Here is a 25,404-nt window from a genome sequence, read left to right as displayed (position 1 = left end):
ACTATAATCTAGTCAATCATATTTTAAGAAATATAAAGAATTCTCTATGGGAAGTTCCCTGGAGATCCAGTGGTCAAGACTCAGTGCTTTCACTGAGAGGGCTAGGGTTCAATCCCTGGTTGGGGAACTAAGATCCTAAAAGCTGCATAGTGAGGCCAAAAATAAATAAATACATAATTTTTTTAAAAATTATAATTTTTGTTAAAAATAAAGAAGTTCTGTGGAAAGCACTTTTGTAAAATGGTACTTTTAAAACATGGGTTATCTAGCTTATAAACTCAAGATTCTTAAAAGCTATATACTTTGAAAGAATTCATATTTAGAAAATGTTTGAAACTCCTATGTTGTTAATAATTGAGTATTTAGTTATTAACAATTTATAACATTAAAACTAAGAATCAGCATTTCTCAAAACGTGTACTGCAAATTCTTTGGAGTCTCAGATGATGTTAATACAAAAAAGGTTAAATGAGCTTAGAAACGTATGAATTTCTTTCCCAAAGGATTTCTCAAAACCTGGAATGCATTAGTGTGCACTGTTAAATTTCAAGAGGAAATAGAATTAAGTGTTTCTCCAACTTCCAACTTTACTTAACCACTGTATCTATCCTTCCCTCCACTGGAGCATCAATGGGACACACTCTAAAGTATACTCTATAAGGGAAATCCACAGAAACTACAGAAACTGGGGAAATGTCAAGTACCAAGTCTCTAGTTACCAGAGCGCTTTATAACTAGCATATTAATCAGACAAACAGAAAACAGTACTTCCTACCACACTTCTTCTACAGTCCAGATTAAAGCTCTATAGATTTCATTCTTAAGTCATTAAGTCTAGGTATCCCCACTGTGTGTATATACAACCCAAGAGTAAAGATAACCTGTATTAGTAAATACAATTTAAACTACTTAATGCATAAAAATGAAATAAAAGGCAAGCATTTTCATTTTGTAAACATGATCCTTATTGTTTCTCTTTTTAATGTTAACTATTGAAATTCCTTACTTACTCTTATGCGTTTCACCATGAAACTGATGTTACGGATTCCAGAGAAGTCTGTTGTTTGATAAATGGTATCAATTGCTTTAACATGACTGGATATCTATTGATATTTTAAAAAAAGAAAAACATTTTAGGGGCAATGTTGAAACGTGAAAAATACTGTGAATTTCCATTTTCCAAATCAGGAATTATTCATATTCTACCACATTCAAATTTTAAAATGTCAATATCATATACTAGATGAAAGGATGAAAAAGATTAGTGAGCTGGAACTGAGAAGAGAAACTGAAGACTCTCCAGACTTTTCTCTGGCCAAAACCAAACATGCACTCTTGCCTCCGTCATATGAAACTTTGTTTCCTCATTTCATCCTGCAATGTCATACTTCCATGCTTTTTCACGTGCTGCTACCTTACACCTAGGGTTACTCCTTAGACTCAATTCAAACATATTCTGTGAATATCTCCCTGTTAGCATCAGGACACTCAGTCATTCTCTGACTCAGTCTTTCCACTGCTGCACTGGTACTCATTCTGTAAGTTTTGTCCACCACTTACTAGGTAGTAGGCACTGGGCTTCCCTGGTGACTCAGTGGGTAAAGAACCCGCTTGCCAATGCAGGAGACACAGATTTGATTCCTAGGTTGGGAAGATCCCCTGGAGAAGGAAATGGCAACACATTCCAGTATTCTTGCCTGGGAAATCCCATGGATGGAGGAGCCAGGCAGGCTACAGCCCAGGGGGTCGAAAAAGCATTGAAGATGACTTGGCAACTAAGTTAACAACAAAGGCCTGTTTTAGGTGCTGGAGGTATAGTGGTAAACAAAACTGAGAAGGTCCCAAAAAACTTATAGAGATTTATTTTAGAGGGGGGAGAAAGGGAAGGAAGTAATACAAATATAAATAATATACATTCAGATTTTGCTAAAATTGAGAGAGACAAGCAGAGTGACAGAACACAGAAAAGATCCTCTTTTTACCTAGCTGACTCCCAACTTAACTCTCTGGCTTCTAAATCACTCTATATGAACCTTCCCATCTTCATTTACAAAAAGCACTCCTGCTACCACTTATGTGAAAATATGCATGCATATATAGTTTCAAAACTACTTTCAAAGAAATTATATAAAAATAGAACAGCCAAGTAGAAGCATTAACAATTTTAAAAGTAGCCCAGGTTGCCACACATTGATAAAGAACATCATAACACTGCTGATAAAGTCCCTTATAAATCTGTGCTACCTACACTCAGCTTGGCTTAGTGATCCCTTATCCAATTCTTGATTCTTTCTCCACCCTAAACACTGGCGGTTCAAACATTTCTCCACAGATGACTAATTAAATATCTTAGTTTACTAAGAGTTCATCTTGAGTTTCTGCTCTTTTAACCTTCAAACTTTTATATCGTTATCCATTTCTATCTTCCTCAAATGGTAACTCTTCCTTATGGAGTAACTTTCTTATATTCTTAACCCCAATCCTTACTGGATCTTCAAGAACATTGTCTTACATCAATTTTTCTTTTTCATATCTTACACTGCTTCTGTACTGGATCATTTTCCTCTTCTGACCAACTGCTTGTGTGTCCCCTTTCACTCAAATATTCCATATTATTCTTAAGCCACCATATTTCTGGTTTTTCATGTCTCTTAAAACCCTAACTGTTCCTGCCAACCAATTCCTTATTGTTCACAATGTTTTCACCCTCACAACTTTACTGAAAGTTTGCTTAAAACACATCAACAATCTTCTGATAACTAAGTCAACTAATATTTATAATCATTCTCTCTTTTTTTCAGCGTTCAGTTCAGTCAGACAGTTTCAGTCGCTCAGTCATGTGACCCCATGGACTGCAGCACACCAGGCTTCCCTGTCCATCACCAACTCCCAGATATTGCTCAAACTCATGCCCACTGAGTTGGTGATGCCATCCAACCATCCAATGCCAAGCTTCCCTGTCCTTCACTATCTCCTGAAGCTTGCTCAAACTCATGTCCATTTAATCAGGGATACCATCCAACCATCTCATCTTCTGTTGTCCCCTTCTCCTCCTGCCTTCAATCTTTCACAGCATCAGGGTCTTTTTCACTGAGGTATAACCAACAAATTAAATGTAAGATATTTAAAGTGTATATCATGACAATCTGCCAAACATACACACTGGGAAAGGATCCCTCCCATCAAGTTTATTAACACACTGAAGTCATTCTCTTTGATATCTCCAAATACGACACTACTGGCTATGCATTTAATTTGAAACTTTTCTTATTCCTTGGTTGATTCTACTTTATCTCCTACCTCTTTTAACTATTACATTTTAGCCCATAGTTTCTCTTCAATCTATCCACTATAAAGAGACTTTATCTCCCAGTTCCTTCCCTTTATATTTTATTCTCTCCTTTTCATTCTCTTTCCTTGTTTTAACTATCTCTTAAACCCTTAAATTCCATGCAGAAAGCTCAAGGCTAACCTCTCCCATGCTCCAATTCTATATTTTCAATGCCCTAAAGGGACAATCATGTACATGGGTTTTTAAAACATGTCTAAAAGTAAGTTCATTACCACCTACAAAAAAGTTCACCATTTGTACTAATGACACCTCCACCATCTCAGTCTCAAATCCTTGAACTCAAAACACATTCATCAAACTCAATGGATACCTTCAAAATGAAGGATATTTTGAAGAGTATCTCCAAAAAATTTATACTTTAATAAGGGTTTTTCCAGTAGAGTGAGAGTTGGACTATAATGAAAGCTGAGCACTGAAGAATTGATGCTTCTGAAATGTGGTGTTGGAGAAGACTCTTGAGAGTCCCTTGGACTGCAAGGAGATCCAACCAGTCCATCCTAAAGGAAATCAGTCCTGAATGTTCATTGGAAGGACTGATGCTGAAGCTGAAACTCCAATACTTTGGCCACCTGATACGAAGAGCTGAGTCATTTGAAAAGACCCTGATGCTGGGAAAGATTGAAGGCAGGAGGAGAAGGGGATGACAGAGGATGAGATGGTTGGATGGCATCACCAACTCAATGGATATGGGTTTGGGTAAACTCAGGGTGTTGGTGATGGACAGGGAGGCCTGGCATGCTGCAGTTCATGGGGTCGTAGAGAGTCAAACATGACTGAGTGACTGAATTGAACTAAACTGAAGGGTTGAAAAGATACAAATGCAGATAATAGTGTAACTTATAGAGTGGGCTTCTCTGGTGGCTCAGACAGTAAAGAATCTGTCTGCAATGTGGGAGGACCTGGGTTCTATCCCTGGGTGGGGAAGATCCCCCTGAGGAGGGCAAGGCAACCCTCTCCAGTATACTTGCCTGGAGAATCCCCACAGACAGAGCAGCCTGGCGGGCTGCAGTCCATGAGGTCGCAAAAAGGCAGACACAACTGAGCAACGAAGTACAGAGCACACAGAGTGTTAAGTATAATGAGAATACAGACTAGAAATTAAATACTCTCACTAGGATTCTTCTACCTTTCTCTCCTTTAAGACCACAAATGATAATCTGACCCTCTTTTCAAAGCTAAGCTCCAGTGCCATCATCTTCTTCATGAAATCATTTTCTTAAATCTCTCTTTTGAACAACACTAAAATATCCTAACTGGTCTTTCAGTTATTTATGTTCTTATCTTACATATTTTATCACATCACAACTGAAAATACATACTCTTCACTCTTCCAAAATGAGATATGCACTAACTTTAACTTTTAGAGGAAAATACAGGTATAATGAAACAATATGAGAATATCAAAACTAAAGTAGTAGCAAAATTATAGATACCTGGGCGATCACAGCTTCTCGTGTCCCGTAATATTTAAAGAACAGATGATCAGTCTGAATATAAAGCTGACAGGTATTTTTTTCAGCTACAGTTGTACGTTTTTTCCTCAGGAGTTTTGGACCATTAATAGCATGTTCTTCTTGAGGTGTCTATATGTCAAAAGAGTTATTTCTGATCATTAGCATGTTTCACTATCATAATTTATATAATTAATGATATACATTTTAAACAACTTCATTTTCTACTTTATTATGTAAGACCATAGGTTATTTACTCACACTGTTAAAAATTCCTAAACACCACTTCCAATCTCGTAACACTCTACTGTATAGATGATTTATTTATTCAAACAATTCTTTAACTTTGAAACATTTTCAAAACATACCATTTAATAAGCAATCATGTGTGTGTGTATATAAAGCAAGTCTTACAGTAGTCTATAACACTTTGATGTCTTCCTCTACCAATCTATCACCCAGTGGTGTCAAATTTAGCATCAAAGTACTTAGGGCATCTGCCCACATTACCTCTAGTCCATCACATTAGCCCAAGCCACCATCACTTACTACCTACAGTACTGCAATAAGAGTGATGGGAATCCGTCTCTATCCATGGCTGACCTTCAATCTGATCTTCATACTGCAATCTTTTCAAAATACAATTTTGAAAATATTACCCATCTGCATTTGTATTTCAATGACTTCCTATCACTCTAAGAATAAAATCGTAAACCCTTTATGCGCACCACCTAGTCAACACTACAGACTCTGTTTACCTGTCCAGTTTTGTCCCATTCCACATTACTTCACAGAGAGACCTTACAACGCTACCCAAGTCTAGCTCTCTCTGCTACAGCTAAACAGAGGTTCTTTCCAATCCTGCAACACATCATCTGTATCCCGTCACAGTATTTTGCACATGGTGATGCTGCCTTCCCTGATCTAGATAACTTCTTTCTTCAGACTTAGCAAAGGTTAGTTAAATCACCCATTTTACACCTCACAGAACCACAGACCCATGTCCATCACAGTTAATCATGTGGTTATTTATTTTCTGTCCCCACTCCACCACCACTACTTCAACCACTAGCATATGAGTTCTGGAAAGAAGAAACTATCTCTGCGTTTGCTTCTTACTATACTGCTAGCTGCAACATACACTTAACAGGCAAATGGTAGACACTCTAAGTATTTGTTTAAAGAAGTAACACTGTTATTGAATCTAAAGATTTAAATATTTGCTGACATCTAAAAGCACCATGTTAAGTGAACTATAATGACAGTAATAGAGAGTTTAACTTAAACTTTAAGCCACAATTCCAAATTTACACTCACATTTTATAATTTCCTTCTCCCTTGACAACTCCATGTGTGTTCTCTTAGTTACTGTCTTCACTGTACTTTTACCTATTTTCACTCAGTACATCATTCTAGGATGGCAGTTATTGTTTCAGCACATTCCACTGTCTTCTGGTTTCAACTGTTTCCAATGAGAAATGAGCTGTCATTTTTACTGCTGCTTCTTTGAAGGTGACTGGACTTTTTAACTGGTTGTTTTTAAGAGTATATCTTTTGGTCTTTAGACTTTTCTAATACTGTGTAAAGTATAATTTTCTTCATGAAAGATTTTTCCTGCACTAATAACAGGGTTTACTAAATTTGTTGTTTGATATTCTCTGCCATATGTGGAAAATTCTCAGCCATTATCTGTCTCTATTTCACTCTCATTTTTTCTCCTTCTGAGATATCAATTACATACTTTAAAACTTTCTGATGTATCACTATGTCTCTTAAACTCATTTCTGTATTTTCTACCCATTTGTTTCTAAGCGGTTTATTTTTTTCTTATGACATACTATCCAGGTCTAAGTTCATCAAATTCTTAGTTTCTGTTATTATATTTTTCAGTTCTAGAATTTCCATTAGGTTCTTCAGTTTACTTCCAATTTTCTGCTGAAATTTTTAATTTTGTCTTTATGTACTTGAACATACTATAAAGTCTGTATCTAAGTCTGATCATTTCATTATTCAGACACCTTTAGGTTGTTAACATGTCTGACACCTCATCTATATATTTTTGAGGGTATACACCTGTCATTTATCTTTCTTTTTAAATTTCTATTTCTTATTTTTTGGTCATGCCATACCATAAGGCATGAGCAATCTTTGACCAGGGATCAACACCTTCCTCCCTGCAGTGTCTTAACCACTGGACCGCCAAGAGAAACCCTGTCATTTAATCTTGAATGACTGTTTGGTAAATAATTTTTTCCCTCTCATTCTTCTACCATGTTGTCTCATTTGTTAATATGCTGGTTATTTTGAACTGAGTGCTGGACAATGTACATGGAAAATCATAGACATAATCTGAGGCTTCAAGTAATGATATCTTTCTCAAGATCTATTAATATTTTCACTTCCGGCAAGCAATCAGGCTAGGTGCATTAGTAATCCTCCATTACCTTAATTCAGTCAGAGATTAAGAAGATGTGGTGAAAAACTCTAATCCCTTTGAGGGAAGGTAGAACACTTTCTGATTCACTTTTACTTATAGAGAGCAGCCCTTCTTTCATTCACAATCTCAACATGAAGTCCCTAAACAGTACTTTTATCTTTAGTCTCAAGAACCTGGACACTTCTATTTAGGAATTGGAAGATATAGCTAGAAGTGTCAGGGTCACTTTCCTAAGAGTCTTTTTTCTCCCCCTAAGATCTGGCCCACACTTCTTCAGAGTCTTGTTATTTCTCTACTGCCTTGAAATAAACAAACACATATGTAGATACATATATAAATAAAGATAAACACGTTTTTTAAATATTCAAATTTTGAGGTCAGGTTGGTTTCTATTAGTTGTTCTAAGCAGGAGGACTACTTCTCTATTTTTGAAAACAATTTTTTGTCAATGTCATGTATTGTTAACATTGTCTCAGAGTTCATAACTGTCTTCACTGTAAGGTGTCCTTCACTCTTAATTTTCATATAGTGAAATATACCAATTTTTCAGTAGTCAATGATTTCATGCCTTATTAAAGAGTCATGCCTTATTAAAGAGTTTCTCTATCTCAAAATACAAAATATTTTTTAATATCTTCTTTTGTCAAGTGTCTTTTCAAATGCCTTTGCCCATTTTTTAATTGAGGTTTGTGTATTTATTTTTGAGTTCTTGGGCTTCCCCTGCTGCTCAAATAGTAAAGAATCCGCCTGCAATGCAAGAGACCTGAGTTCGATCCCTGGGTTGGGAAGATCCCCTGGAGAAGGGAAAGGCTACCCACTCCAGTATTCTGGCCTAAAGAATTTCATGGACTGAATAGTCCATGTGGTTGCAAAGAATCAGACATGACTTTCACTTTCACTTTAAGAGTTCTTATTATATTCTGGAGAGGTCTTCTGTTAGATATACATACTGTTGACATTTTGCTCACAGTCAGTGGCTTCTTTTTACATTTTCTTAACTCTATCTTTTGAGAAGTTATTAATTTAACAAAGTCAAACTTGCGGTTTGGGGAGGGGAGGGGGGCGGGGGGGCTCTTTTTGTATCGTAAGAAAATGTTTTCTATTCCAAAGGCACAAAAGTTTCTACATTTTAATCTAGAAGTTTATGTTTTAGCTTTATGCAGATTTATCATCAATTTTGTATAAGATGTAATGGTATAAACAAGCTTCCCAGGTGGCTCAGTGGGTAAAGAATCCACCCGCAATGCAAGAGACATAGGCAGATACGAGTTCAATCCCCGGGTTGGTAAGATCTCCTGAAGGAGGGCACAGCAACCCACTCCAGTATTCTTGCCTGGAGAATCCCATGGACAGAGGAGCCTGGTGGCCTGCAGTCCACAGGGTCACAAAGAGTCAGGCACGACTGAAGCGACTGAGCACACAGCACATAACAGTATAAGCTGAGGTTCTATTTTTTTTTTTTACAGTACTATTTGTCAGACCTTCTCTGATAGCTCAGTAGGGGAAGAATCCACCTGCAATGAAGGAGATAGCGATTTGATTCATGGGTCAGGAAGATCTGCTGGAGAAGGGAAAGGCTACCCACTCTAGTATTACTGGGGTTCCTTTGTGGCCCAGTTGGTAAAAAAAATCCGCCAACAATGAAGGAGACCTGGGTTTGATCCCTGGGTTGGGAAGATCCCCTGGAGAATGGAAAGAATACCCACTCCAGTATTCTTGCGTGGAGACTTTCATGGACTGTATAGTCCATGGGATTGCAAAGAGTCGAATACAACTCTTTGTGTTGTGAGTGACTTTCACTTTTACTTTCATTTGTCAGACCATTCTTCTGTCCTTTAACTTACTTTGGGACTTTTGTGAAATTTAACAGACCATATGGATATGGACTCTCTATTTTGTTCCATAACCTGTAATAAATCTATCCTGAGATCAGGATGATACCATCTTGATGACTGCGGCTTTATAGTTAAGTCTCAAATTCAGGTAGTATAAGTCCTCTGGCTTTTGTTCTTTCTTGAAAATTGTTTAGGCTGTGGGTCCTTTACATTTCCACATAACTTTGAAAATCTATTCGTTGATTACTAGGTAAATCCTCACTAGGGGATTATACCTGATTCTTTCATTATAATCACTCTTCTCTTCTCTTTGTTATCAGTCATTTTTGAATATTTTAGTAATAGTTGCCTTAAAGTCCTTGTATGCTACTGCCTGTAATTTCTAGTCTGTTACTGTCTGGTTGTATTTTTTGTCCTGATCATGGATCATATATTTCAACTTCTTGAGCTTCTTGTCATCCAGCAATGTTTTCTAAACGTCTTACATTCTGAATGTTGTATCACTGAGTATCTACATTCAGTGTCCTTTTTTAACAAGCACTACTGAGCTTAGTTATAATCAGCTCAATTCAGTTCAGTCCCTCAGTCGTGTCTGACGCTGTGCAACCCCATAGACTGCAGCAACCCAGGCCTCCCTGTCCATCACCAACTCCCGGAGTTTACTCAAACTCATGTCCACTGAGTCCGTGGTGCCATCCAACCATCTCATCCTCTGTCGTCCCCTTCTCCTTCCACCTTCAACCTTTACCAGCATCAGGGTCTTCTCCAATGAGTTAATTCTTTGCATCAGGTAGCCAAAGTATTGGAGTTTCAGCTTCAACATCAGCCTTTCGGATGAACACCCAGGACTGATTTCCTCTACTATGGACTGGTTGGATATCCTTGCAATCCAAGGGACTCTTCAAGATTCTTCTCCAACACCTCAGTCCAAAAGCATCAATTCTTTGGCACTCAGCGTTCTTTATAGTCCAACTCTCACATCCAAACATGACTACTGAAAAAAACCATAGCTTTGGCTACACAGACCTTTCTTGGCAAAGCAATGTCTCTGCTTTTAAATATGCTCTCTACAGTGGTCACAGCTTTGCTTCCAAAGAGTAAGAGTCTTTTAACTTCATGGGTTCAATCACCATCTGCAGTGATTTTGAAGCCCAAAAAATGAAGTCATTCACTGTTTCCATTGTTTCCGCATTTATTTGCCATGAAGTGATGGGACCAGATACCATGATCTTACTTTTCTGAATGTTGAGTTTTAAGCCAACTTTTTCACTCTCCTCTTTCACTTTCATCAGAGGCTCTTTAGTTTTTCTTCACTTTCTGCCATAAGGTTGGTGTCATCTGCATATCTGAGGTTATTGATATTTCTCTTGATTCCAGCTTGTGCTTCATCCAGCCCAGCATTTCTCATGATGTACTCTGCATATAAGTTAAATAAGCACGGTGACAACATACAGGCTTGACATACTCCTTTCTCAATTTGGAACGAGTTTGTTGTTCCATGTCCAGTTCTAACTGTTGCTTCTTGACCTGCATACAGATTTCTCAAGAGGCAGGTCAGGGTGTCTTGGATTCCCATCTCTTTAAGAATTTTCCACAGTTTGTGGTGATCCAAATAGTCAAAGGCTTTGGCATAGTCAATAAAGCAGAAATAGATGTTTTTCTGGAACTCTCTTGCTTTTTCGATGATCCAGCGGATGTTGGCAATTTGATCTCTGGTTCCTCTGCCTTTTCTAAAACCAGCTTGAACATCTGGAAGTTCACGCTTCATGTACTGCTGAAGTCTGGCTTGGAGAATTTTGAGCATTACCTTACTATCGTGTGAGATGAATGATTTGTGCAGTAGTTTGAACATTCTGTGGCATTGCCTTTCTTAGGGACTGGAAAGAAAATTGACCTTTTCCGGTCCTGTGGCCACTGCTGAGTTTTCCAGATTTGTTGGCATATTGAATGCAGCACTTTCACAGTATCATCTTTTAGGATTTAAAATAGCTCAACTGGAATTCCATCACCTCCACTAGCTTCGTTCATAGTGATGCTTCCTAAGGCCCACTTGACTTCACATTCCAGGATGTCTGGCTCTAGGTGAGTGATCACACCATTGTGATTATCTGGGTCATGAAGATCTTTTTTGTACAGTTCTTCTGTGTATTCTTGCCACCTCTTCTTAATATCTTCTGCTTCTGTTAGATCCATACCATTTCTGTCCTTTATTGAGCCCATCTTTGCATGAAATGTTCCCTTGGTATCTGTAACTTCTTAAAGAGATCTCTAGTCTTTCCCATTCTATTATTTTCCTCTGTTTCTTTACACTGATCACTTAGGAAGGCTTTCTCATCTCCTTGCTATTCTTTGCAACTCTACATTCAAATGGGTTTATCTTTCCTTTTCTCCTTTGCTTTTCACTTCTCTTCTTTTCACAGCTATTTGTAAGGCCTCCTCAGACAGCTATTTTGCTTTTATACATGTCTTTTTCTTGGGGATGGTCTTGCTCCCTGTCTCTGGTACAATGTCATGAACCTCCATCCATAGTTCTTCAGGCACTCTATCAGATCTAACCCCTTGAATCTATATCTCACTCCCACTGAATAATCATAAGGGATTTGATTTAGGTCATACCTGAATGGTCTAGTGGTTTTCCCTCCTTTCTTCAACTTAAGTTTGAATTTGGCAATAAGGAGTTCATGCTCTGAGTCACAGTCAGCTCCTGGTCTAGTTTTTGCTGGCTATATAGAGCTTCTCCATCTTTGGCTGCAAAGAATATAATCAGTCTGATTTTGGTATTGACCATCTGGTGATATCCATGTGTAGAGTCTTCTCTTGTGTTCTTGGAAGAGGGTGTTTGCTGTGACCAGTGTGTTCTCTTGGCAAAACTCTTTATTAGCCTTTGCCCTGCTTCATTCTGTACTCCAAGGCCAAATTTGCCTGTTACTTCAGGTGTCGCTTGCCTTCCTACTTTTGCATTCCAGTCCCCTATAATGAAAAGGACATCTTTTTTGGGTGTTAGTTCTAGAAGGTCTTGTAGATCTTCATAGAACCATTCGACTTCTTCAGCATTACTGGTCAGGGCACAGACTTGGATTACCGTGATATTGAATGGTTTGCCTTAGAAATGAACAGAGATCATGCTGTCGTTTTTGAGATTTCATCCAAGTACTGCATTTCAGACTCTTTTGTTGACTATGATGGCTACTCCATTTCTTCGAAGAGATTCTTGCCCCCAGGAGTAGATATGATGGTCATCTGAGTTAAATTCACCCACTCCAGTCCATTTGAATTCGCTGATTCCTAAAATGTCTACGCTCACTTTTGCCATCTCCTGTTTGACCACTTCCAATTTGCCTTGATTCATGGACCTAACATTCCAGGTTCCTATGCAATATTGCTCTTTACAGCACTGGAGTTTGCTTCTATCACCAGTCACATCCACAAATGGGTGTTGTTTTTGCTTTGGGTCCGTCTCTTCATTTTTGCTGGAGTCATTTCTCCACTGTTCTCCAGTAACATATTGGGCACCTAACAATCTGGGGAGTTCATCTTTCAGGGTCCTATCTTTTTGCCTTTTCACCCTGTTCATGGGGTTCTCAAGGCAAGAATACTGAAATGGTTTGCCATTCCCTTCTCTAGTGAGAAGATAGGCAGCTAATTTACTTGAAAAGCACTTTGATCTTTCTGAAGCTTGGTTTTTCAGCTTAGTTAGAACAGGTCTGGAGTAGTCCTTTAGACTAGGGTGAGATTAGCCTATTCCAAGGGTGGGCTGGGACCTCTACCAAGTACAATTTTTGATAGTTGTTTAGTTCATAGATTTCTCAGTAGTTTTTCTTTCTCAGGTAGTTTTCTCATAGAATCTCACCCTGTGTGTGCATAGGCTGGAATCCAGCTAAGATTCAAGGTGACCACTGTGCAGATATCTAGAGTTTTTTGTCAGCTTAGCTCACTCCTTCTCCCAGGTACTATGTCCATAAATCCAGATTCATCAGCCTTTCTGAACCTTAACCTATCTCTTCAATTCTGCAAGAGTGCTATGCATTTCATACTCTTCTTGAAGTGCCCTTCATTGTGCCATTCCTGAAATTTTGCCTCCAGTCAAAAAGTCATAGAAATCAGAGATATTTATTTCTCCTCTCTCAGGGATGTCAATCCTGCATTGCCTGTTGGCCAATATTTGAAAATAACTGGGACTTTTTTTTTTGGTTTTTGTTTTTCCAGTTGTTTTTTGCAGAATGGCTAGTTGGATGCCAGTTACTTTAGCATAGCTGGAAAGGGAAATTTCCACCTACTGTTCTACTAAGAGTTTCAAAGTTTTTGTTTTAGACATGTGGTACTTACCGAGTTTTGTTTTAATATTATATGAGGTAAAGATACAACTTCATTTTTTCTCCAAATGGATAAATATTTTTTGGGGGCTCCATTTGTTCAACAGTCTCTATTTTTCCTTTGAGAGTTTATCTCTACCACATAACAAAGTTTCATATCTGTATGGATCTGCTCCTGAGCAATTAATTTTACCCCTCTGGTCAATCTGTTCATCCCTATGCTAAAAGTACTCTCTCAGTTAGTTTAGTAAGTTTTAATATCTTCCAGGGTAAATTTTTTTCTTGTTCACTATCTTTAGATGGGCCTTATTTCTTCTTAGCCTTCACTTTTTCTTGAAACAGTTTAGATCCATCAAGTGCTATGAATAATCATGTTGTAATTGACATGGAATTGCATTGAATCAAGAAATCAATATGAGGAAAATTAATATTTTTTATTAGATATCAGTTCCATTAATACAGTATATCTCTCTATAATAAAATCAGTCACCTGTAACATTTCTTATAAAGTTTTACAATTTTCCTTATATAGGTCTTTCTTTGTTACATTTACTCTTTGATACATGATATTCTTGACACTATTTTTAATGATGTCCACTCTTGCATTACATTTTTGATGGTCTACTGCTGATATAAAAAATATATATAACCTTCTTTTGTATACTAATGTTATATCTAGCCACTGATAAACTCTATTATACCTAGCAATCTATAGTTTCATCCTGTCCATCCACATTGCCAACACCTATACAAGTGACTATCATTTCTCAACTGAATAATTGCAACAGCTTCTAATTAATCTCCCCCAGTCTCTAGTTTTTCACCCCTAGCCTGAAGTTAAGAATTCTTTACTGGTACTGCTATCTCGCTGGCCTTGTATTCACTGTTCCTTCTCTTTCCATCTCTTCATGGTCAATCTAACTTTTGCTTATTCTTTTAGTTTCTGATTATTGTCCTCAAACACTTTCGAGACTAGCTAACTAGTATTTTTGTGGGTAGAATACCACCCACAAGCATTAACTCTTAACTTAATTCTCTATTTCTTACTACCTTCAATTTTTCTGTGTCTCCAATTAAACCATAAACTTTCTGAGGATAAGCCTTCATCTTAATTTCCACATATTCCCAGAAGCTGCCACAGATATTCCAATATATGGGAGATCAATAGAAAATTGTTCAGTGAATATAAGAATAAAATCTCACTTAGACTTGAAAGACCCATTTGAAATGGTATAATCTTATGCCATTTTGCAGATTAAGAAACATACAAATTTGCATTTGTGACTCAAGAAATGCTAGTCTACCCTACTACTTTTAGAAAGGATGTTCAAAATACATGATAAATGTTTTTACTATAAAAACAAAACTTTAAAAATTTTAAACTCATGTTTTAAATAACTACAAAACTATCACCTACAAATAAAATAAAAAAAGAATCAAAGGTCAATAGTCAACAGCAGAAAAACTTACAATTCAAATGTTAAAAGCACTGTGATTTTTATTAGAGTAACTAACCATCTGAGTTTGCTTAGACACATGATTTTCAATGGTAAAATGAAGATGTCCCAAGCAAACCTGGGGAAGTTGGTCACTCTAATTTTCATACTAATACAAGCACTGACATTTACATGAAACACATGTTCAGATTGAATACTTTTAATTTTATGATAAATCATGTTAAAGAGAATATTTTGGACATGTTATGATTTGGGGGTCAAGCAGACTGTATTCAAATCTCAGGATCGTATTTTTTATTATAAGCAAGTTATTTGGCCTCTTTGATAATTAAGAAATATAAATATTTCCTGACAATAGTATAAATATTTTATAAATCCTAGAACATACACCTTAAATGCAGAACCAAACACAACTTCACTTTCATTTCTTAAACACAAACTTGTATTAAAATCTTACCTGTGTTACTTCTTCTACACCAGTCATCTGGTACTTCCTCATCCTTTCAAACACTGAATGATCTGCACAACCCCCCTGTGGACCATATTTATGGGGATACTCTAAAACACAAAGAAGAAATGCTATTACTGTCACATGTTAAGATAGTACCAATTATCTTATAAAGAAAAATGTATGTGTCATAATTCATGAAAGCCAAAATGCTTATTGAGCACCAATGGGAAAGGCATTATGCTAGGTATTCTAATTTTAAAATATGACAAGTGAGGACTTCCCTGGTGGTCCACTGGTTAAGAATCCATGCTCCCAACGCAGGAGGTCCAGGCTCAATTCCTGGTCAGGGAATTAGAACCCACAACTAAGAGTTCACATGCTGCAACCAAAGATCCCACATGACACAACTAAAACCTGGCATAGCCAAATAAATAAATAAATTTCCTTTTTTAAAAAGTTTGGCAGGTTCCAAAGTTCTCCTTCAACATCACAGGTCTCTAGGTTTTTTTTCATATGACTGATTTGTGAGTTCTAAAAAAGAACAATAATCGTTCTTTATTCTGGGTTTAAATTTCCAAATGTTGCCCACTTCAGACAATATAGAGCATTTTAAGACTGCAATTTGCTTCATTTTGTAATTTATAACTTTCCCTTCAAACACATTAAATTTCCTATTCTGTGAATATATAAAACTACTTCAATCTGAACTAGTTAGGCTAATATAATATTTATTTGTTTTAATTCCTTCAATGAATACCAACTAGCCTTAAAGGAAAGTAATCTAGAAACATGCTCCATGGCGTGGTAAAAACAGATTGAGTTTAAACTTCTTCAATGTATAATTCAAGTGAATGCTTTACAAAGCAGTAACTATTTTATTATCATTTGTTTTCCTTTTCTAATTAAAGAGTGATTAATTTTGCTTTAACTGAATTGTTTCTATTTACAGATAGCTGTTCAATTTAGTGTAGTCATTTAAAAGTTTATTTCACTCTCTCAGTTCACATACTTCTCCCTTGTTAAGGTTTGCCTTAGTTCATGAACATATTTTATAACTCTATCTAGTACCCATAATTAAGAGAACTGTCAAAATAAAATACCAAGACATGGGTGAGAGGGGAAGCACTAAAACATCTCTAAGTAGCTATAGTTATAATATACAGAATTATAATTAAAAAACATTTTCCTAAGTAAATCTAGAAACTAAAGTGGACACTAGTGACCTATTCCATTGGAAATACTAATTAAATATTACAATATAAATCTAAACTGGCTGGTAGGAGGCAGGGGTTATGCCTACCCAACCTATCTACACTGGTAACAGTAGCTCTGATTTAAACTTTAGTTTTTACCAGAAGTCAAGACTGCAACAGCTATAAAATTCCAACCAATAAATGGGGAAGAAATGACAGACTTAAAAATTTACCATATTTATAACTCCATTTGCATAAGCTGATATGGGCACGGATCACCCCCTCCCAGGTGGCACCAGTGGTAAAGAATCTGGCTGCCAACACAGGAGATGAAGGAGACCTGGGTTTGACCCCTGCGTCAGGAAGATCCCCTGGAGGAGGGCACGGCAACCCACTCCATATTGCCCAGGAAGTGCCAGGGACAGAGGAGCCTGGCAGGCTACAGTCCATGGGGTTGCAAAGAGTTGGACACAACTGAGCAACTTGGCATTAAGGGGTACCAAAGCCATTAGGTCAAAATGTACCATAACAGGATATTCAAAGTTCCTGAAAGTATCACCCCATAGGTGGTGGTTTAATCATTAAGTTGTGTCTGACTCTTGTGACCCTATGGACTGTAGCCCGCCAGGCTCCTCCGTCCCTGGGATTTCCCAGACAAAAATACTGGAGTGGGTATCCATTTCTTTTTCAAGGGGACCTTCCCAACCCAGGGATTGAACCTGTGTCTCCTGCACCGCAGGCGAATCTGAATGGCTGGAAACAGACAAACTGAGAACGGCAAGGGTAAAATTGGCACCAACTAAAGTAGCCTAGATTCCTGAGTCATTTCTTGAAAAAAAGCTGACCGATGATGAATATTCACATTAAACTGTTACAATAGTGAGAAATGGGATTTCAGTGCCTTTTGTCGTTTAATTTGTGACTATCTGGTACTGCAGGCAGCATCACCTTATACACAGTAAAAAGTTTTGTTAAGGAGAATAGAAGAACTCATTCTATATCTGAGCTGCACTGGAATTTAGCAGTTTTTCTGTCACAGTCAATATCAAAATAATCTTGGCCCAGTATATCAGAAAATGTTTAGCAGTATTAGTATTTACCACTATTTCCTGCATATTTTCATCTTAAACTAGTTTTCATTTATCCCAAGATACAACTTTTGCCCCCCCAAAAATCAGTCATATGGTTAAGTTGAAGACTTGATACCTACATAGACTCTACAACAGTCAGATTAAACATTTTGCATGTCTAGAGAAATAAGTGCTATTATCATTTTTCAAACAGTTTTTTAAGAGAATTTACTAAATCAAGATTTTCAGTTTTAGAAACCAAAAAGCTGTGGTTCATTAGGAATCTAGTTAGAAGTCCCCCACATAACAAATATGTCAAAACAACATTTTTTGTTTTCATATATAATTCAGTTTAACTAACACTTCAAAATAAAGTGAAATCAGTTGATATGCCTGATCTTATTCAAATTTAAGAAATACCAAATATCATAACATAATCATGACAGATATTAGGATTTACCTTTCCTTCAAAGCATACCATAAAATGTATTTTGAATCTCCTCCTACATAGGCATAAAAGAGCTGCTACAAAGTACTTCTAGAAGAGACAATTTCCTCGCCAACACATGAACAAATTATATGTGTATAGCATTTAACTAAACATCTTATAAAGCTGAGGAATGGAACAAAAATATCCCTATCTTAAACAACTGCAACATCATTTTTAATGCAATGATAAGGGAAGTCAACAAACAATATATATGTCTGATTTATATATAGTCAGCATTCCCTATTATATAGTATCCCAATAAACTATATCTTCCAGATATTAATACTGTTGAATACTAAGCACATTGGCACTCTATCATCAATATACTGGTACTGATGCTAGGCATGTGACCATTAGGATTAAGGTAATCAAGTAACTACTGGGTATCTCATCTACTTGATAAAATACATAGTTGATTTATATATGCAAACATATACATATATATACACATGTATGTATTTGTGACATCATAAATACAGGTGATATTGGAATCTCTTCCCTACTCCTCCACATGATCAGAAGTCAGGCAAGTACTGGTATAATACCATACCATCAATAAGCTAATATCAGCACGAGTTGACAGGAAGCCAGTAGAACAACCATCCATATAGCAGGCTACTACTCCCCAGTAAAAAGGTAGCCTGGATTCAAAAGTAAGATTGCCCTGCCCTTATCTCATTCCTAATAGGCTGCATTTGGCTGGAATCAAGGGAGTCCTTAATGTTCCACAAAATCACTTCCTCTAGTCCATCACAACAGGGGTCAAGAGAATCATTCTGCAGCACTCTTCACCTCTATCAGCAGGATTCCAGCAAATACCAAGGGAAACCCCAGAACTCTCCCTGTTCATAGGAAGACATTCCCCTGACCCCCATTCCCTTAAACACTCACAACTATCTACATTTTCTGCCTTGGGCCCATTAGCACTATTTTCATTGGGGTTCAGCTTTTATGGTCATGAGACTATACCACCAAATACTTCAATTTACTATAAGTTTTTGCAGCCTCCAAATCACTACTTCCCTCTATTATCTTATTTTTAGCTCCTAATTCACCATCATTCTCTCAGACACCACTCCATCATAATTCTTAGTGATTTCAACATTCAGGTTGATGACCCTTAAATACACTCATACTATCTTTTCTCCAATGGTCTTCTCCTAGCTCAGTTTCTCACTTACATGGTCATACTTTTGAATCTGTCAACACTAATTACTGAAACCCCTTCTTAATCTCAATTTCCTCATCCTACTTTCTTTCCACCACTCCTCTTTTCAGAACATTCCCCCTTAGACTCCAGCAATCCTTCAACATCTTGAAAACCCTTCAATTCACCAATGCTACTACCCTGTCCACTACTGGATATTCTCTTTCTCTTTATTCAGCTTAAATCCCAGAGTCAATTATTATTATAATTACTCCATTCATTTACCTTCAACTCCCTTGCCACCTCCTCTTCCCAACTCTCAAACAAAACCTGTTAAAATGCAACTCTCTACTAAAAAAAAAAAAAAATTCAACTCTCTACCTGTACCCCTCCAGTTCAATGGAGCTGGAGAAGAAAATGGTAACTATAACTGTTCTCATTCAAAAACTATAATCTGTAACTTCAAGCAGTTCCTTTATGCCACCTGGCATTTCCAGAGACCCTTCTCAATCCTATTTCATTGTTTAACTTTACCGCATTAGTTGTTCAGTCCCTAAGCCATGTCTGACTCTTTGTGACACTGTGGACTGCAGCATGACAGGCATCCCCGTCCTTCACTATCTCCCTGAGTTTGCTCAAACTCATGTGCATTCAGTCGGTGATGCCACCCAGCCATCTCATCCTCTGCCACCCCCTACTCCTCCTGCCCTCAGTCTTTCCCAGCATCAGGGCCTTTTCCAATGAGTTGGCTCCTACCACATTAGTACAGGCAATAAAACTGACCAAGCAAGCTGAGACTATGCAAAGTGATCTTAATAATCAGCGGAAGAAATTACAACTATTCCATGACCTTCAAAATTTTTTGTCAAAGTATTGAAACTCTATTATTTATAAATGTGTAGGGAAATAAAAAATAAGACTATTTATATATAGTACACCACAATATAAAACATTACAAACATCAAGAGTTAGTATATTTAAAAGAACTAAAGTGTTTTATTTCTTTGTAAATTATATTTTATATATCATGAATTTTAAATATACATTCTTTTGGAAAGCCTGATATTTAGGATTAAAAATCAAAATTCCAAAGTCACAAAACAGTATTATATATGCTTCAAAATCTGTCAGCACAATACTCTCTCAATAGAAAAAACAAGTATAAAATGCTTCCCATATACTTTCAAAACTTCTAAAAGAGCCTATTTTCCCTGGTCTCCACATAAACTATGAAAATGGACAATGACATTTCCCTCTAAAATTACTGACAATATAATCCCCATTTCTAGAAAAAGCCTTTGTTTGACTAATGAATAAGCCCTCATTGAGATGCTAAATCATAGGATGCACTGTAGTTCCCCTGAAAAGGCCAAACAGCATATTCTTTCACAAAGAATGAGTCATTGGTGTAGAATATTCAGCCTATTTAAAACAAAGATCAGCTTTAAATCTAAGGCCTTTCTTCCAGTTCCTTTGCATGCCAACCTCTTGCTTTTGCTTTGTTGTAGGAGGCACAGATATAAATAATACATATATTGTGATACCACCTCAAGCAGGAAATAGCTCTAATTAACTCTCAATCAACCACTTCAGGAAGGGGAAATATTTACAGTTCAGATCATCTGCCCCAACAGAGTCACACATAAAACACCCACTTCTCACTAGATACTAACTACAGTAGACTTAACATCCTCACTACTCCCAGCAAGCCATCCCTCCCTCAATGTGACTGCCAGGTTAGGAATTTTACTGCAGAATCCTAAGCCTTAGCTATGAGATAATTCTAACAATCAAAACTTGGTATAATTTCTCTAGTAATGAAACAGTTCGGTGTCATTTCAAGGGGCTCCGAAGAGCTCTGGTACCATAGTCCTTTATGTGTCAGTGCAGGGAAGAATTCAGTGAGAGCAAAGTGATAGATAAGAAGTGATGTATTAGAATAGGACCCTTGTGAGGCTTACACGCATGCAGGGAGAAATGCCACGTCCTGAGTACTTACTGGGCTAGTTTCATAATCAGGAAAAGTGGAAGGGGGTGGAAAACTTCTTTGTCTTTCTTGAGTAGACATCATGTTTCCATCATAAGTTTCTCCTCCAGGTTGGGCAGGGGAATTTTCTTATCCCTACATGGTCAAGCTAAGTCCACAAATTATTGTTTTTTATGTGTACAAACAGCATGTCCTAGGGACCATTAACTTACTGAGCTCACTGGGCAATCAATATGTGGGTCTCATCCCACCACTATTTTATTGTTTTGGGACATGTCCCATGCTTCTGTTGCATGGTTTTGTTGCTAAGAAAGCTGGGTTGGTTTTGTCATTAAGCAAACCTGCTTTCTTAAGTAATCATTAAATTATAGGGATCTCTCATTTTTTTTCTATTTAAAATCCTCTAGGCAGGATTAACTATCTAATCATCATTTGCCCCTTTACTCTGTCTGTATCAATAACACACTATGAATCACTAAATTTAATCAAATGACCCAACTTTTATGCTAGTCAATGAATTTAAAAGAGAGTGGCTCCATAGACAGTTACTGTACAAAAACTTGCTTTGCTAGTATCTGAAAGGTAGATAGGTGAGGTCCTTTCCCATGAAAATGCCATTTATTCCCAAAGTTGCCAAAAAACAGCAAGGATTCACTGAAACAGTAAAAAGAAGAGGAGGCTTTTTTTTTCCTTCCTCTTTTCAAGGAGAGATGGAAGAAATTTGAAGGAATGGAAGAATGGGTCAGGCAGCCCCCAAATATCCTTTCCCCTTCTAATTCCAGTGGACAGAGGTCCTTTTCTCCCTTTCCCCATCTCTCACAACCAGTCTCTGTTTGGGGAGGGTGGCGAGACCAGGAAAAGAAAGGTATAGTATGAATGTCCCTGGGAAGGAGAGTAAGCTAAAGAGGTCCCCTTTTCCACATGCTCTCACAACACTGATCTCCAAGGAAACAGAAACTTGGAGCTGGTCCAGGCAAGTCCCTTCCCACCTATAGTTTTTAAGATGGGCTGGTGCTGGGGTCCAGGGGAGTCATGGGTATCAGGTCAATAGGAAATGTGCTGCTCTATTATTCTGATCAGCAGACTCTAGAGGGCATTAGGACAGAAACTCTGCCTTGTTCATCACTGTATCCAAGACATCTAGAAGTGTCTTGTACAGATTAGACACTCAAACAATATTAACTATTAAGCTATCATTAAACCTGTAAATCTTAAAACTGAAATGGAATGAAAACTTGTATCATACTGATTTAAAGTGACTGTTAATTCCATTTATTTGATTTAGCACTATAAACCTATACACAGAAAACAGGTCACTCCAGGCCAAAGAGACTAGTTTATTTTCTGAAGTTCCTGAGCTGCAGCAGCTAAAAATAAACATGGTCCTAACCAGAATAATATTTATCTTTCTCCTATTATCACAGATTCTTATCTCCAGCAGTCAAAAGTCTACCCCTATCTTCAAAGTTCAAGTTAAATGCCACCTCCACTGGGAATCTTCCTACATATTCCTATGGGCCCCCCAGTGCATACTAGTGCTTTGATAACATTTCTGATACAAAATTTATCACATTGTGACGCTCAATTATTGACTAAGAATATTCCTGAAGGTTTAAAAAGAAGTCTCAATGGTTCCTCAATATTCCCAAATCAATAAACACTTGCTAAATTTAATTTTTCAGTCAGCAGCTGATTTCCACACCTCTTCTCAAAGGTCATCAACTAACTAAAGATCTGTAAATTGTTGACTCCAACAACATCCTTTTAACCTTCATTCCGCCTGCAATAACTAGGCATTGTCTATCATTACGTTCTAAATCTCTAACTACTTTACAGATTGACTATAAAATAGGGCACATTCAAAATTAGGGCCATACTGTATGCACATAAATTTCCTAATTAAATGTCAATGTTATTCCTAATTTTACTAATTTATTTACAAAACTAATAATGGGAAGGAAAAACTATTATTTACCAAACATAAGCAATACAAGAATAAATGACACAATATATATGATTAAAGAGCTTACAGTCTAGCTGGGGTATCAGATATGTAAACAAGAATTCCATTTAATTATCTACTTGCTAAATATTAAGTCTCTCTGCAATCATCCACAGTTTATTAAATAATGGTGGAATTTACTCATCCAGCCAACAGCAATTTTCCTTCCATGCCTCTTCTCAAAGGTCATCATATGACCAGTGATCTGTAAATACTGAATTCAAAACATACAGAGGACTCACCAATATACCAATCGAAGTAAAAAGAGGATACCCAGAACTAAGGGGCCAGAAAAGGTTTCCAGAACATTATACTTGGATTATATTTTGAAGGATGAATGTGGGTTTGGCGAAGAGAGAATTTATACGTAAGTAACATAAGATGAGCATTCGTTCTGCTCTCTTGTTTCTACAAGGCTTGTCTTAAATTTCCAAAATGCCCCCTCTTTAGAGCTAAATTAAGAAGACAGTTTTAAGGAGTATATAACATATAACTGCACTTACGTAAAATTCTAGATAATGCAAATTCACCTACAGATTGGTGCTTGAGGAAAGAGAGGTGGGAGGAAAAGGAGGACTACACTGAGGAGAAGGAAGCAACTGGGGGCAATGAATATTCATACTATTCTTGATTACGGTGACAGTTTCACAGATATATACATATGTTTAAAATTACCTAACTGTATACTTTACATATTAACAGTTTATGTCAATTTTTCCTCAATAAAATTGTTTAAAGAAAGACGAGAAAACCAAAGACAATGTATAAGTTTCAACTGCATCCTATATATACATTTTTTTAAAGTCACTTTTGTGGAGCAATTAGAGAAATAGGCCTGCAAACTATATTAACACATTATTACATCAATGTTAAGTTTCTAGGTAGAAAAGTATAAATCTGTATGATTTTCTTAGAGCATCACCTGGTAATATACAACATGCTGAGGGGGGAAATTATGCACAAAAATGTGTACTGCAGTAATAAAAAAAAGAGTAAACAATCTAAATGTCCATTTAGTTAATGAGTTGATAAATAATATATTCATCAATGAAACAATGAAATACTATGCAGGCATTAAAAAGGTAGGGCTAGCCTCATGTTCAAAAAAGATAGGGCTATATTTATTGGAATACAAACAAATATAAGGTATTTATATTTGACACACTTCATCTTCTAATTAATTCACAAGGAAAAAATGTCTATTTTATATAGTCATTTCATAATCAGAAAAGCTAAAAATATTTCCAGCTTTGGAGAAAAAGTAGTTTGGAATTATCACATTTTAGAAGAAATAAGGAATGTTAACGATGTGACACCTTCACTTTATACTATGAAGGAAACGAGACCCAGAAAAAGAAAGCTCCTTACTTGCCTAAGATCACAACGCTATTCTAAAACACCATCCTGACTTCCCCTCAAACTACCTTCTCATACACATGCCGTGCCTCAGGTCTCCGACACGTTACCTCACATGCTTTTTCCCCAACATGTCTCTCACTAACTTATGTGATTTTAAGTAAAGGAATTAAACTCAAAAACAGTTTTAACTGTTGATCTACAAGGTCATCTTTAAATCTATGATTCTGTAAGGGAGCAAATTTGACACCCGAAAATGTCTTTCATTGGTATTTTTTTAATGATAACATATTTATAGGAGACTTGGCAAATACAAAACAAGGTTACATAGAGTTTCACTAAATATTACAATTATTTTTTAAGTGGATAAACCAAGATCTTTATTTGGAATTTCAATACCAAACTCTCAAAAATTAAAAGAATGAATATAGAGACGTAGAAGTATCCTTCTACTTTTTAGTAAACCTGAAAAGCTCTGTGAACCAATTCAATGTAATTAAGATTTATACAAATTTCACACAACAGTAGGATACAAATTCTATTTAAGTTCCCATTAATTTTAAACTAGGAGACACTGGAACATACAGAGGGACATAAAACAAGGTGCAAAAATTTCAGGGTCTAAAGGTATTGAAATCATAGTCTTTCTCTTATCACTGTGGAATTACATTATAAATCAGTATCAAAAGATATTTGAAAATAACCCACATATTTTCAAGTGCATGTGACATTTACGAAGGAAGTGCTTCAACTGGGCCATCAAAAACCTCAATAAAGTTAGACTGAAAAAAACACAGAGGGTGACTACAGAGATGAAAACATTTAAATGAGAAATTAGTATCAAAATGAGAAATTAATATTCA

The 25,404-nt window shown here is 36.7% G+C and overlaps 1 protein-coding gene across 1 annotated transcript in view; it reads right to left on the bottom strand.

Moving 5' to 3' along the window:
- ADAM10 (ADAM metallopeptidase domain 10) overlaps nt 1-25,404 on the bottom strand; it is a 141,768-nt gene that overhangs the window by 46,417 nt on the left and 69,947 nt on the right. The window contains exons 5-7 of the mRNA XM_065940213.1: nt 15,303-15,403; nt 4,786-4,935; nt 1,011-1,103 (exon numbers count right to left, since the gene is read on the bottom strand). Coding sequence (XP_065796285.1) covers nt 1,011-1,103; nt 4,786-4,935; nt 15,303-15,403 — 344 coding nt within the window. The remainder of the gene's footprint in view (nt 1-1,010; nt 1,104-4,785; nt 4,936-15,302; nt 15,404-25,404) is intronic.

This window comes from Muntiacus reevesi, chromosome 7 (genome assembly GCF_963930625.1).
Source record: "Muntiacus reevesi chromosome 7, mMunRee1.1, whole genome shotgun sequence".
NCBI classification, from domain to species: Eukaryota; Metazoa; Chordata; class Mammalia; order Artiodactyla; family Cervidae; genus Muntiacus; species Muntiacus reevesi.
The sequence above is the reverse complement of the archived record's forward strand: the minus strand, read 5'-3'. Positions and strand labels throughout refer to the sequence as shown.